We start from the raw sequence: 16,462 nt of genomic DNA on the forward strand, positions 1-16,462 counted from the left end.
GAGCACCAGATCTCCCCTCTGCCTTTTCAGATTATTTAGTGCTAACCTTTCTGTTTGTGAGCAGCCCAAGCCCTTTACATGGATAGTTATTTCTTTTAAAGGCACAGGATCGAAAGGTTTTTACCAGATATAGATAGATACTCCTGCTAGATTACTAGCCAACGGAGCAGAGACCACCAGCAAAAAATGTAATATAAATGTTTTGTTCTTTCATTGTAAGATTGATGGCAATTCAATCCAGAGTTGGATTAAAATACGATAGAGTACAAGGGCAACACAAGTCCCGGGCTACTGGACAGAACCTTGGAGAGCCACCCTGCATGGGAAAGAGCAAAATCTCGATAAGTTGGGGGTATTGTATGGACCATGAAGGGGAACTACAACTCAACAGCTCCCCTGGTGGAAAGTATCAGGTATTTTGTAATTGTTTAGCTCAAAGAAAAATTTAAAAACAAAATATCGACTGAAAAATTAAAAATATTCATAATATTCAGCTTTTAATACCCTAGGCTTAGACGAAAAAATAATGTTCTTAAATTCAAACCGCAAACTTTTCAACTGTAAATATTCATGGCTATCACAATATACAATCCCTCACACAAAAAAAGCTGGCAACAGTTAAGCTGTTTCATCTAGTACTTCCGACAGCCCCAATGACTGACTTATTTGTAGTGTACCGTCTCTTGGTTCACAGACTTCGATCCAGCCTCTTTAAACGTCTAGTTGGATTGGTATGTATCTATGTATATCTTTATTTCTATAGCTCCGTCCAGGCACATGGCACGTTATATAATACACGTGACACAATATTATAACACAACGGGAATAAGCGCATCAGACAAAACATTAGAAAAAGAGTCCCTGCCCTGAAGAGATTGCAATGACAGAAATGAGATGAGTCATGAAGGCCATGTGGGTTACAGCCCAGATGTTCGAAGAACACTGATATATCTAAGGCCTCGGCCAAGCTCCCCGCTGGTGTGCTGAGGCGCGCTGAGGCTCAGGGAAAGCGGGTGCTTTCCCTGGCCTTAGACAGCGCGCCGTCAGGGGGCGTGTCGGGGGTGGGCCAGTGACGTCATTGGGCGAACCGCTCACGTGATCGGCCCTGCACTCCGGCGAGCGCTGAAATGTAAAAATCTGGTAAGACCTACGCTTCCGCGTGCTTGCGGAAGCGTAGGCGAGCCCCTACTAAAGCCGCTCTAATTGCGGCTGTAGGTGCTCAGTGCCGAGCGGAAGCGCGCCTCAGCACGCCTCCGCCAGCAAGCAGCCTATTTTGATCTGGTTCAATACTGATTGGCCGGCGAAGCCGGCCAATTCAGTTATCCGCCAGCAAGCAGCAACCCTGGACGAGGCCTAAGAAGGACTGGAGGGTCACCTATATATTTAGTGCGAGTAGCTATCCGTTTCAGTGGTAAACCCAATCTACACTGTATATCAGGCCCAATGTTCTTTCATTATAGTGGTGATGTCTCGCTTTCCTTCGCTTTGCGAAGGGTTTTGGTGTGTGTGTATCTATACTATACGGATATGGCTGAGCCTTTGATAGATATTTTTGTCTGGCTCCTGCCATAATTGACTTATCTTTGTTTTATGGAAGTTCAGTCTTGGAATAACATCTCTAGACTTATCTGCGATTTGAGACATAAGGCTGTATATACACAACAAAGTAATAAGTGGTCCTCTGGATTGTCTGGAGAGAGTTGCCTAATGAACAGATTCTTCTTAAACCCTGCAATTGCAAATTGTTGCAGCGATTACGATTATCCAGATCCTCTTGGGGCTACCTTAGCATGAGGAGTTGGGCTTGCAGCTCAGAGATGAGATTGGTTAAAAACACCCCTGTGATGTCATATAAGAAGCTATAAATCAAGAAATGTTGGACAAGAAGAAAAAAAATGTTGGTAACACACAGTGGTTTTGCAGTAGCGTAAAACCTTTTAGCTTTGTAATTCTGTGTAACAATTTCTCTATTAACAACTCTTCAACATTTAAGATGTGATCTCTAAATACCCCAAAATTAGGTCTACAACATAATCTAACTGGCAGTTTTCCACAAATGTTATATCATATATAATTTCTTCTACATTGTCAGCCATTCACAAATATATTCCAAAATGTTTGTTTTACACTTCTATTAGAAGTTATTTCATAATTACACATACAAGCAATATTTTCCTATATTATGTCCATCCATGCTGCATTATTGGGCTACTTTAGCTTAGAATTGAAATCACCAATGACCTGTTAAGAGGTTCAATAAGGGTATTTAATGCCCCTTAAACAATGTTGGACACATTCAAGTGTTTTTTTTTTTGTTTTTTTAAGTTAGATCTAAATCTGTATATCCATAACCCTTCCACCCATTGACTACTTGCTATTAATTGGGTTAGGGCACATATTCGGGGCATACTGGCCTTGGCTTCATTTAAACAAATCATGGGCAATTGTAAACCCCGGCCTTGCTAGGCTCCTCCCCCATTTAAAATATATCCTAATTCGGCTGCTCAGCCTTAACTTTTTTGACATGAACCCCTCCCCAAAATATGCTTCCAAATTACACTTGCTGCTCTGGTTTAAACGTGACATCCTAACACACAGTACTTCATCAGGTCCCCATAGATCTTTGATTGACCTCACCTTCAGTATTCTACAGACCAGTTTACACGGGACTTCTTCCTTATTTTATCCTAGACTCACTGCAGGTTTAGAGCAAAATAAATCAATGCCACCGACGTGTCGAGGTCATAAAATATTTTCAGACATTTTATTTTAAGCCATCAAGCGCCAATTTTTTATCATGTTTTAAAGTTGGTTTGTGAACATTATAAGGCCAGCAGTGGGGCAAATACTTGAATGACATGCATTCTCATTTTATCTTTTAGAATCCCAACTGAAAAGACAAAATATTCTTAATTAAGGAAAAATTGGTATTCCCGTTTCTATAAAATAATTAGACCGTGAATTAACTTATAAATTGTTGGGTGTGGAGTGTGTGACTGCTTTCCGATCTCTAGTATACAGAACAGTAGTCCCCAACGCGTGCCCATGGGCACCATGGTGCTTGCTAAGCCTTTTGTGGGTGCCTGCGACCGCAGTGCAGCTGACAGCTGCTGTGTATTGGTCCGCGCCAGAAGTTGGGCCCGCCCAAAAGTGAGGCCTAACTTCCGCATCCTCTAGTGGGATTGGCGTGGCACTGGAGGCGTCCCCCCCAAGGTAAGTGTATTTTGTGTGTACGCAAATTGGTTGGTGCCCGCTACTCTCTCCTGAAGTCACAAGAGTGCCCTTGGGCACAAAAAGGTTGGGAGCCCCTGATAAAAGTTGTTCACAGACTTCTCCTCCTTCTCCTTGTTCACTTAATTCATGCGCATCAGGTCCTTAGTTTTCTCCTATTTTAATTAATGATCATCATAATTGCTTTAATAACATATGTACAGGTTAATCAATATTTTGCCTTATTCTTTGAGGACTCCAGACCCTCCCCTCTCCTTCCTCAGCTGCACGGAAATGGGGCAGTTTCAGCACAGCTTTCCCCTTGCTTGTCTTTTTGTGTGTCTCTCCCTTTTTTCCCCCCTCCTTTTCTCTCATGCCAAATCAGTAATTCAGGAAGAAGTTAGTTTTGCCTTACACTCTTATTTTTAAGTAGGGTCACATACCCTGGCTGTTTTATAATCCTCTGATGGAGAATAAATATAGTTTACAAATCGTATGAATTTGATATGATATTATATGACCAAATGAAACTATTTGTGATGCTTTGTGGTTTAATTAAAACCACGGACATGGCAGAGTTACAACGTAGAGACCCAGAGATATGCATTTCCAATTTCATGCATGAGTTTGATCTATGACTTTTTAGCAACGGCTCATATAATGGGAGCAAAGTGTGTGTGAGTAAAACTCCTGCCACTTTTGAACAGCTAGAAAAAAAAAGTGTAATTAAAAAAGGTTTGTGTGTGTGCGCCCCCCCCCCCAATGATAATTATGGACATTTCATAGTTTTTCCATGATAACTTTCTTCAAACAAAACCAGTCTTTTCTTAAATATCCAATAGGGTTTATATTAACCAATTCTTTTAAAACAAAAAATTATATATGAATTAGACACTGAGTAATTAAGAGTCAGGGTATGTGCAAAAGTAAGTGAAACCCTGGTTTTATCAGTTAAATTAAAGGGGATAATTGGAGTCTGGTGTTTTAAATAGTTAGATTTTCAGGAGTGAGTTTGGGAGGCCCCACCATATATAAAGATTAGAAACTTAGTGAGTTTGACCTCACCCATACAGGTGTGTGGAATCACGTCATGCCACGATCAAAAGAAATCTCTGAGGATCTAAAAAAACAGTTATTAATGCTCATCAGTCTCGAAAGGGTTTCAAAACCATTTCTAAGGATTTGGGACTCCACCAATCCACTGTCAGACAGATTGTCTACAAATGGAGAACGTCCAAGACCAGTCACTCTACCCAGGAGCAGTAATCTTGACAAAATCTCTCCAAGAACAAACTGGAAAATCATCCAGGAAGTCGCAAAGAACCCCAAAGTAACATCCAAGGATCTGCAGGCCACTCTCACCTTGGCTAATGTGAGTGTTCATGACAACCATCAGAAAATTACTGAACAAGACTGGTGTTCATGGAAGGATAACCAGGAGGAAACCACTGCTCCCTAAAAACATTGCTGCTCATCTGTATGTGAGTGTGATGGTTTGGGGCTGCTTTTCTGCCTCAAGACCTGGACGGTTTGCCATCATTGACACAACCATGAATTCTGCATTGTAGCAGAAGATTTTAGTGGAAAATGTCAGGCCATCCGTCCGTAAGCTGAAATGAAAGTCCTACAAAAGAATGGCTGCAGAAATAGAAATTCCACTCTTTAGAATGGCCTGATCAAAGTCTGGACCTAAACCCCATCGAAATGTGGCAGTACCTAAAGTGAGCTGTCCATGCCAGGAAGCCCTCAAATATCACCGAGTTGAAGAAGTTCTGTAAGGAGGAATGGGCCAAAATGCCTCCAACCGATGTGAGAGACTGACCAGCAGTCACACATGGATATTGGATGTTGAATCATTTGTGGATAAATACATGTTTAAAAATTATCCTGTTTTTGTGTAGTTTTTTTTTTCCATGTGATCTTTATCTATTATAAAGACTTAGATTTAGATATAACCCTTTTAGGTTTGAAATATGTGAAAATCTTTGGTTAAGTCCCTTGTCTCGTGTATTTTTTACAACTATATTTTATTACTTTGCATATCTAAACATTGACTCTCTTTAAATAGCATTATACACCTGTCTTATTACACAATTTGCAGATTAAAAAAATATACATACATACATTCATTCACCTTTTCCCTCGTCCTTCTCACTGCCTCAAAGTGACAATGGTTTTTGTTGAAGATATATAATGGTGCTTGTGCAGGCAGGTTTAACCATACTATGAAAGCTTGAACAATATACCTGACTCAATGAAAGGTACTGGCTGGTATGGCAAGCAATGGCCCTCATTCTCCAGCGGCTGGATTGTTCCTGGGCTTGACCACATTCAGGATGAAGGCAGAGGCTGCTAAGAATCCCTGGAGGTTAAACGAAAGCTGTCATTCAAACATAAATTTACAGAGGAAAGTTTTTGACAAGTGTTCTGACCTTGCTCACATATGGATGTCAAATATGAACCCTACAGTAAATACAATGATAACTCTGAAGTTTCAGACAACTCAAAGTATGGAGAGATGTATGCTGGGTATTGCCCAAAGAGACCGGAAAAATAATAAATGACTTTGATATCATCACAAGGGTGAAGAAATATAAATGTTCGTGGGCCGGACATATTGCAAGTAGAAATAACAATCGTTCGACAAAGCTGGTACCATACTTGATTCCAAGACCAAGGTGACAAGCAAAGTTAGATGGGAGGATGAAATCAGAAAATGTATTGTAGCAATGTGGAGGAGAGAGGCTTACAAACACAGTACCTGTAAGGTCATTGTAGAGCCCTTAATTCAGCAGTGGATTGACAGGGACGGATGTACAGTATGTATGTCTAAATTTAAATGAAAAAAGTAAATAAGCAGAAACATGTTTCACAATAGGCTTCTTAAGATGTCTTTCTCCTGTATTTGTTCCCCCTCCTTGAAGAAAACAATGGTTTCAAGGTCTGTATATAATCACATAGCTCCAGTTAATCCTATCAAAGTGTGAGATTAACCTGATCCATATTAGTTCCCAAGAAGAATCTGTTTAGCAGCATTTTATAGTCACGCTTAATTGCTTATAAACAGTATGCAGCTTGTGTTTTTATTTACGGGTTGGTATTTTTCCAATGCTTTAGTAAAGGAACAATTTACATGTTAATGCATTTTTGATTCTCTAATCGGATGTTGTAAGAACATAGCACGACCTCAGCATTGAGTAATTGAAACATATTTTATTTTTAAGTGTTCTCTGTTTTGTCACGTTCTGTTCACTGTTTCTTTCTATACCTCTTTCAGATGTATACATTATGCAAGATGTTTCAACACAACATTGCGTGTGAAAGCAGAAATGCGTGATTTTTTTTTTTTAATCGGTTCTGTAGTATTAGATAAGTGACAGATTGTTTTTTATTTATTTTTGTATTCAACTCTTAATGCCATTTTTATTTAGTTTTAAAGCATCCTTTGATTTGTATAGCGGGCTTTAGTCCACAAATCCAGTAGAGCAAGATATTTGCAACACTTTCCTGTTTGTGATTTGTTGCCAATGTTCCCAGCAGTTTTAGCTGCAAATTGTAACAATAGATAATGTTACCGTTGTTATATCAGCATACATTGAAGCTGCTGAGTTACACTGATTGAAGGATTGATTGAAACTGAAAGGCGGCCATTTTGTTAAGGCTTCATGCAAGATTTTGACAGATTTATAACAGGAGCACCAAACGATTAGCAGTTTAGGTAAGAACGTAGAATTATACGTTGCCATATGCTTTAAATATATTAAGAAGAAAAATTGGTGGGAAACCAAAAGCATTATTGATATAGAAAATGTGATTGAGCATATGATTATCAATTTTTATTACTGTCCATTTCTATTTTATCCTTGGTGCTGGTTGGGACAGACATTTTATTAAAACCTTAATTTTTTATCCACCTGTGGGATTGCTTTTAATGTTACCGCTTTTTAACAGTAAATGTGCCAAGTCTAAACTTTGTAGAAACTCATAGATTTTTGCACTAACATAAGTACATTTATAAATGTATTTTATTTTAATTGATTACAGGTTCGTAAAAGAGGTTGTACTATAACAGGCATTCTAAAATTAACTTTGGTGCTCTGTCTTGGCAGTTTCTAATAAGTAACCATACAAATTTAAACCAATATTAGGAATGGATGGTTGCTTAGTGCATATATGCTCTATTTGGATTTAGTTGTATGTTTTAGTTGCTTCCCATTTCTACAAGTGAGCAATGTTGATTCTTGTTAGCTATGAGATAGTCCATTTCATTCTAGTGGTTCCATTTTCTATTTGAATTCTTCTTGAAGAATGAATTGATGTAGAAGTTTTCACATTCTGCAAATTCTCCATGTTCATTCCTGTTATCGTAACCATACTTGCCTACTGATGCTTTATCTTTCTGCTGGGCCCAATCTTTGCACTAACATCTATCACACTGATCTTGTGGTGCCAATTTCCTTTGTTAAAGCATAAATCCTTCAATTTGTACCCACCTTTTTTTCTTTCTTTACATTTAGCAGCAACGTTACTGGCATTACTCTCTGATTTTAAAAGGGGCTTTAAATGGCCGTTCTATAGGAAGTCGCAACCAATGATGTGGTTTCCTATTTACCTGTGGGACCCATAAGATTCGAATATCACTTTATTTACCCTGAAGTGAGTTTTAAAACCGATAACTTCATCGGTAAGTAATTGGGATCTCTGGAGCTCAATATAGTGCAGTTCAGCTCAGTAGGAACTCCCAATTCCCATCCTGTAGAGATTTAAAAAATATATAGTAGGTGGGGATTGAAGTTTTATGTTGGTTGATTTTAATGGTGGAAATGTTCCACTTCATTACCTTTTGTGACCTCCATGTTGGGGCAAAAACTTGAGCAATTTGAAACTTGAATCCCTTGTCAATTGAATGATACAGTAGTTCTGACTGCACTTTCTGATGAACTATAATACTCCCCTATGTTGTTTTTCTATACCTCTGTAATATAAGAAGTGTCTGCTTTTGTGCTCACGGAGGTCGTAATCGTTTGTTCTTGCTTCACTAAGGACCACAATATCCCATTTAAGCTGGTCTTTGAGTTTCTGTTCACTGGACAAAAGTCTCACAGATTGGGGTTTAAATGACCACTTGTGTTTAACCTCCTTGATATCTTCTACCTTCATTCCTCTCCCTGAACGCTGCAAGGCCCAGGGACAAACTGACCTCTGGAGAATGAGGGCCATCTCTTTTCCATATTTTTTATATCTGGGGGTTGAGGGCTTACTTGTCATGCTGGCCTCATCCTTATGTTGGCAAGTTCCCTTTCCCACTTTAACTGGTTATATCGCAACACCTCTATATACATATAAGTGCATGCACTTTTAAAAATGGGGAGATTATGAATTGTGCAGCACATATTACAAATATGGATTTTTGTGAAGCTACTACTGTATTTGTGATATTATTTTAAAAGTTTTTTTTTTTTTTTTTACATTATATCATTCAACATGTAATGATGGTTAAGGAGGGAAGGGCTATGGTCTTAGAATAAATATAATTTTGTCACAGCTCCATGCATCATGTTTAAATATCATCATTAATGGGTGAATTGTTCACATAAGTAATTGAACTCTCTGCTTTAGTTTGCTTGCATCACTTGCGGCTCTCACCCTATTGCAAGCCCCTTGTTTCTGCGCAGAGCTCTGCTTGGCTGCACCTCTCAGAGTTGGGGTGACAAATACAGACCCTAATTGTAAGGCTACCTAGTACTTCTACAGTAGTTATTGGGTTTAATTAAGGGTTGTTTTTTTACCGCCAGTGCAAGCTTTTTAAATGCGAACATTTTACACATTTTCTTTTTAGACATCTTTGGCCATGCGGTTTGCTCAGGAATCGTTTGGAAAACAGTACAAACAAACCGTAGGACTGGACTTCTTTCTCAAAAGGATAACATTGCCAGGTAAGACGCAAGCTTGTTGCTCACTACTATTTCATGCTTTTTGGATATTACTGAAGTTACGGGTTAAAAAGCAGCCTTGAATAACCAATTTTTAATTTTTTTCTTGAAACCTACTCGAGTGTTATAGAAATAAAACAGAATGTACACATTTTATGCTATTGTGTTGACATTTTGTTGAACATAGTAGCTGTTTGCGTATTCACACTCTTTTATGCACCACACATGGTTTGTCAAAGCCGGTTATGACATGTACAATTTTTGGGGGTTACACTGAATTAACAGGATCCTTCATAAAATGTAACTATGGGTACAGTACAATAATAGTTTTCAAATAATACACCATCTTTACTGAAAACTGTATTTCTAAAAAGAAAAGCATAATGTTTTTAGTGGAATTTACTAATCTTATACGTGTTAAAAAAAGTATGATATAGCTATGTAACCACTGTGTTCTAATATGTGAATGCTGTTTTATGCAAGGCAGCATGAAATTGCTGGCATTTAATAGACCACTAAAATTTAGTGTCCCAAGACACTCATAAAAATACAGTTTGAGCATTCAAGATGTTTCAGTTTGTGGTGCAAAGAAACCATTTAGATCCCAGTTGCAGTACATTGCATGGAAAAAAGGGATTGCTAGTTAACCATTTCGATGCCAAAGGTGCTTGCCGTGCATTATATTGCAAGCCCCGCGTGGCAATAGAAGGATTTATTTATTAACGGATCTGGACCGTAAGAAAGATTAGTTATTCATCGCTATTGGCTCAATTTATACTAGTTACACTAAACTAACTGACAGAAAAAGTTCATTGTAAAATAAATAGAAAATGATTAGCATAGAAAGATAGAATTTGATGGCAGATAAGAATCACTTTGGCCCACCTAGTCTGGCCATCTTCCTATCTGCTGTAAAACCTCACACCCGTTTTAAACCTTTGCTTTCTTCTATTTTTAAAATAACTTTATGTCCCATGCTGTATTAATCTTTACTACCTCTGTTATATTAATCTTTATTAATTGCTGTATTAATCTTTACTACCTCTGTATTGCTGTATTAATCTTTACTACCTCTGTTATATAAAATAATTTATAAATTATACCATACCAGGAATTAAACCCATGACCTTTCATATGCTAGTACCAGGGTTGATGTGATGAATCGGACTCTACAAACAAACTTAACATCTACTGCACTTCTCTGCTACTATAGATGTTCAGTTTATTTATAGAGTCAGAATCATCACACCAACCCTGTGGTGTAGTAGCTAGAGAATTGTACTACCATATGGAACGTCATGGGTTCGATTCCGGCATTTGTATTATATAAAATTTATTCACTGTTGGGCTGTCATTGGTCAGAGATGGGTCATGTGACACTCCTGTGCTCGAAAGCGTAGATGCAGCTTAATGAAGCAGGGAGAGGAGAGAGCTGCAGATGCCGGGTAAGTCCTCGCTGCTCGTGGCGGCCATTACGCGATCCCGGTTATAACGCAGACTCATTCTGTGGCCCCCGAGCACCGCGTTATAACAGGGTCCAGCTGTATGTCTCTATTATTACCCCTCTCTTTTTTCTTCTAATAGCTGTACACATTAAGGTCATTCAGTCTTTCTCTGATACGTTTTATGATGTAGACCAGGGGTGCGCAAAGTGGGTTGTGCGGGGCATTCTCTGGGGGGTGGGGCACGGAGGTTAGAGGCTCTGCGCTCTTCCCCAAGGCATTTAAATTAAATGCTGGGGGAGGCACGAGGCCTCTGTAAATCTTACCTGGTCTGAGCTGCCTCTTTGGCGACGCGTCGCCATGACAATGCAGCGTTAAATGGCAACACGTTGGCATGCCGACGTGACATCACATCATAAGACGCCGCAAAGCTTCGAGCCGGGAAGGGGGCCGCGAGCAGGGGGAGAGCTGACGGCGCAAACAGAAAAGACCATGCACCATTTTAGTATTCCTCCTTTGCACAATCTCTAACAGTGCCTTAGGTGAGGTTTTATAGATCACTGGTAAAGTGGAAGCACTACCAACACCTTTTTTTTTTTTCCTGCTGCCTATACCTCTACCTACCATATACAACCTACCATCCTGCTGACTCTCCCCCCCACCCCCCAATTGCTTTGTTTCATTTCCTACTTTTCTGTCACCTGAAATAGTGAGTCTTGGGTCCCATTCCTCAATAGTACTGTAGTTGACATTAGTGCCATTAATCCTGTATTCTGCCTTTTTGAATTTTTATGCATTATTTGAATTTGTTGTCTCTTGACCATTCCTTTAATTAAGTAATAATCCCCGAAGAACAGGGCATTACTAGCCAATACTGCCCCTGCTGGAAGAGTTGAAGGCCCGAGGCAAAGCCGAGGGACTTTAAACCAGCCAGGGCATTATTGGCCAGCAATGCCCTGTTCTGAGGGGATTATTACTGTTATGGGTTAAATGTAGGCTTTTATAAAATTGTTTTTTTTACATTTTTCATAAAAAAAAGACACTTTTTTATAGTCTGATTTTTATCAACATGATCACCTACATTCTTATGCTTTTACTGCACGTGTTTATTAAAATGAATTTGTACATACACACAGCCCCCTCTATATACACACAGCCCCCCTCTATATACACACAGCCCCCTTCTATATACACACACTGCAGCCCCCCTTCTATATACACACACTGCAGCCCCCCCTCTATATACACACAAACACTGTGCAAACCCCTCTATATACACAAACACACTTTGCAGCCCCCCTTACACACACACTGCAGCACCCCCCATCACCCACAAAACACACTCTGAAGCCCTTTTCCACCCTCTACACTCACAAAACACACACACTGCAGCACCCCCTCTACACCGACAAAACACACTGTAGCCCCCTCTTCCACCCTCTACACCCAACAGAGACACACCAACAAAACAGACTGCTGCCACCTCTACACCCACAAAACAGACACACACCAATAAAATAATGAATTTACACAATTTCTCACAGAAAACTACTGCCTTACATCCATGGCACTGTATTCTACAGCACCAAACATTAACAGATATACATGCTGTACAAATATGTTCCGTGATTAGTACAAGGAGCTTTCAAAATAACTTAATCCAAAGGGCAGTACAAACGATACAGGGTCACCCCTTAATGTTGGAGGAAAGGAGATTTCACCAGCAACAAAGGAAAGGGTTCTTTACAGTAAGGGCAGTTAAAATGTGGCATTCGTTACTCATGGATTGGATGATGTTTCATTGGGATTTTTTGTTTGCCTTCCTCTGGATCAAAATACTGTAAATACAAATACAGGATAAGTATCTGTCTTCTAAATTTAGCATAGGTTGAACTTGATGGACATGCAGCTTTTTTTTCAACCTCCTTGACTATGTAACTATGTTGACTATACTATGCATACTCTGCTGTATTCAAACTTTTGGTTGTTGAAAGCTGCAGTTCAAGCAATATCCTACATGTGTTTTTATTTTTTATTTTTTTAATCAGTTCTGTACTATGAGAAAATACTTGTAGCATTTAAAAGAAAACATTTTTTTTTAGACGTGTATTATAATGTAACAAACCTTTTTGTTTCTATAGCAACCATTTACAAAGTCACATCCACTTCCTCTTCGGAAACAGGCTCGGGCACACTCCTTTTTGATACCTGCCCTCTCTCTAACAGTGCACCAATTGTATCTAGTGACTGCTTGGTCACATGATCTTCCCCTCAGAACTTTGCATCTTGGGTCCTCTTCTGCTGCACTGACAACCATTTAGTGGAATCTTCACCGGTTGATCACAGGAGAACGGATCGATTTGGCAACTTGGCTAATAACTTGTCAGTTTGTAGGTTGTATTAATGCACATATTGTGTGTGTGTGTGTGTGTGTGTGTGTGTGTGTGTGTATATATTTTGAACTGCTCCTTTAAAGCTCAAACTTCGGGAAGTAGCTGCACTAGAAACATCCAGATTCTTACAGGCAGAGTGAGTAAGCTCCCAGAGTTAGTTTCGAGTACATGTTTATATAGGCACACAGATGCAGGTGACTGCAATTATTCAATAAATTATGTTGCTGTTGACTTCTTTAAATAGCTTTTGTTTTTTGTGTGACTTATCGCCAAAGGCAGCAACATAGCCTTCACACTGTAAATATGTTAAAGAAAGTAAGATCCTTACAAAAGTCCCCTGGGTGCTTACGCCACGCCCAAGTATGTTTTTTGGACCAAAATCCATAAACGTCTAGGATATAGCAAGTAGCTATAACCTCAGTTATGCCATAAATTCAATCATCAGCTTTGCACAATGATATTGATGTAGAAGGGTGTGATTAATGATAATATTTTACATTATATCTGTTACTTGAGCACATGGGGGAAAGTTTGGAAAAATACCTTTTTATGGTTTAACAGGGTGCATGAAGAATGGAAAACCGCATCTACTGAAGTCCGCAGCTACAAGACTTCTGTATCAGTTTTTTTTTCTATTTCTTTACCATCTTAAATTTACTTGGGATGAACCCAGAGAATATAGATATGCATGTGGTTTTGGAAAATACCACTAATGGGTTTATGTGGGAAAAAAAAGCCGTACTAAGAGTCTAAAACTATTTAATAAAAGTAATATTTTTTTATTATGCTGCACTGATCGTGTTTGCAGCGCTGTACATTGAATTTTGCAAGCATGTGGAGTCCCGCCCCAAAGTGCTTGCAATCTAATTTTGGTATCTGAGGCAGAGGGAGATAAAGTGACTTACTCAAATTCACAAAGAGCGCGCACACTGGGATTCACCTCTTCAAAGGCAGAGTTGTCCCCACTGTTCTACTCCTTACAGCCCTTGGGACCAAAACATAACTCTGGGTAATATATAAACGAAAATACTTTATCTGATGTTATATGGTAGTCCTGTGATGCTGAGGGACATTATCTAATAGTAGGACAACTCTTCTGTCACCAGACATAAAGGGCCATATTTCCTAAATTTAACTATTCCATAATACTCCTTACGGTCTATTAAAGTGAATGGATCAGGTGTGTTTAGCCCTGAAAGGTGATTTATGGAATAACATCGCTTGGTAAATACTGTATGGGCCATTATGTCTTGATGACATTTCAGTGCTAATTACCTTATTTAATTTAGTCATTTGTGTGTTATTAACCTGATGGTACCAGAATTGTAATGACATTATATTACCACATGTTCTTCTAGCCAGCACACTTTCTTTTAGTATTCCAACTCTTACGTAACATTACTGGATGGATTTATAATAAAGGATGATCTGTGAACCAAAAATGACTGGGAAGGGCACAGCATCCAACGTCTCCCTCCTTTGCCTCAAGTGGAGATATGAAGTGACTGATACCGTTTCAACCACCATCTGATTGGATTGGAAGGATTTTTTTCCCTCTGTGAAATAAATATGGTTAATGTTTAAAATGAATGCATATTATTTAAAAAAAGTTTTTTTTTTAAACAAGCTACTGTTTTTTTAAAAGTATTGCAATAAAAAAAGTATTCTAATAGCGTCTGCATCTTAATGCAATTAACAAATGTACTTTAGAAATTCTCACACAGACTCTGGCCTATTTGCAATCAAATTTAAATCTGACAAATTCAGTAAAACTCAGTACCTCATTATTAAAATGGAGATTTAACAAGGCGATATGTTATGTCAATTTGAGTGTGAATGGGATGTTTGTATAGAGGAGAGTTGAAGAAGATAAAGGAGGACCTGTGTTCCTTGGGGTCTGATAAGTGTCTTCCATTAATGCTTTTCTGTAAATTGTCAGGATTTTTTTTTGTGCATGTATAGTACAGCAGCATTGTTGTCTATACGTCTTAGGCTCACTAAAATTTTATTTCCCATGCTAATTTTTTTTTATTTTACCATTAAATCACAAGTGTATCTCAAATTGTAATGAATATATGTGCTGGTGTGAGATTTCGTCAAGTGGAAAATAAGTATGTATAAACCAAGTGTGTAAATATTGTTAATCCATAACAGAGCAAAGTACCTGTGTGTTCCATCACAAAGCCACCAGGGATTTACTTCACTTGTAATATGGACGATTTAGTTTCTGCATATGTTACTGTATATTTTTCCACTGTTTACCATACGCACAAACAGTAGGTTGTGTTTTACCATACATTATACCTGACTAATTGAGTCACATCAATAATATGAAACTTGATAAACAAGTAGCTTTTCTATTTAAGTCTTATCCAGAGTATATATTTTTTTTAATGGAGTTTGTGATATGTAGAATAGATCCATTGTGTCTGACACTGACTTTAAAAGCCATGCATGCAGTTCTAGAATAATATAGTGTACAAATTTGTATAAAATCCGCTAAGATTTTTAAACTATAATGTAAATACAGTACCATTTTTTTAAGTGCACTCTGCAAGGTACATAATATCTTTTATTCAAAGTACTGTATCTTGTTTGTGTAGGAACAGTTCCTTATTTGCATTATCTAAGCAATACCTTTAGAATGGAGCATTTTAACATGATACAATGTTTAATTTCCTAATTCTTACCCTACTTTTAACACATTCTCGGACAAAGACTACAAATGGAGACTGTAGCATATTTTCTCCCCTAGTTTCCGTCTGTAACCTGCTAAATGGGAGTATTGTGAGGCAATCTTTACATTTAATCAAACTTTTATGAAGGTATGTTTGATAATACAGGGTTTTCATGAGTTTAGATTTTTATATGCTTTTAATATAAATTTTAGAAACCAAAATACAGTTCAGCACACATATATTTCAGGATATCCCAGTAAAGACCAGTCAATTATAATTCATCCAGCGTCTATTCACACATGCATATTTTTAGCAAACTATAAAGATCCAAAATAGTTAAACAGAACAAAAATCTGTAGACCACATTAAGTGGACTTTAGTACTGTAAGCAGTCAAGTTGTATTTTACCTTCAAGGCAAGGGGAATGCAGGAGGGCACCAGAAATAGGAGAAAACACAAAACGAAAATAGTGCAATCACATATGTTTTCAAATGTATGTGGTCGAATCTTGATGTTCTTCTGATGGCTACTCACATTTTCCCATAAACTATGGCAATTTCTGTGTGTTTGTGGTCTGATCGTTAAGGGTGATCTCGGGGGAATTAGAGATGAAAACACAATAGTGTAGATGGTGCAAAAATTCTATTTATCTCTTAAAATAAGTCAAATGTGCACATTCTTTTAAGCTTTAAAAACAATTCAAGTAGTGCAGGATCTCCCAAGTCGCAGACAAGCTGCGGTCTTACTGCCTCAGTCGGTAATGGCGTCCCACCTGATAGTTACGCCTCTGCTTCTGATATTTTCTA

The 16,462-nt window shown here is 38.3% G+C and overlaps 1 protein-coding gene across 3 annotated transcripts in view; it reads left to right on the forward strand.

Annotated features, from left to right (window-relative positions):
* The window catches only part of RAB28 (RAB28, member RAS oncogene family), a 178,839-nt gene that overhangs the window by 16,115 nt on the left and 146,262 nt on the right, over positions 1-16,462 (forward strand). For all 3 annotated transcript variants that reach the window (XM_075569302.1, XM_075569292.1, XM_075569311.1), the window contains exon 2: positions 9,050-9,146. In XM_075569302.1, the coding sequence (XP_075425417.1) occupies positions 9,050-9,146 (97 nt within the window). The remainder of the gene's footprint in view (positions 1-9,049; positions 9,147-16,462) is intronic.

Source organism: Ascaphus truei, chromosome 1 (genome assembly GCF_040206685.1).
Source record: "Ascaphus truei isolate aAscTru1 chromosome 1, aAscTru1.hap1, whole genome shotgun sequence".
Taxonomy (NCBI): domain Eukaryota; kingdom Metazoa; phylum Chordata; class Amphibia; order Anura; family Ascaphidae; genus Ascaphus; species Ascaphus truei.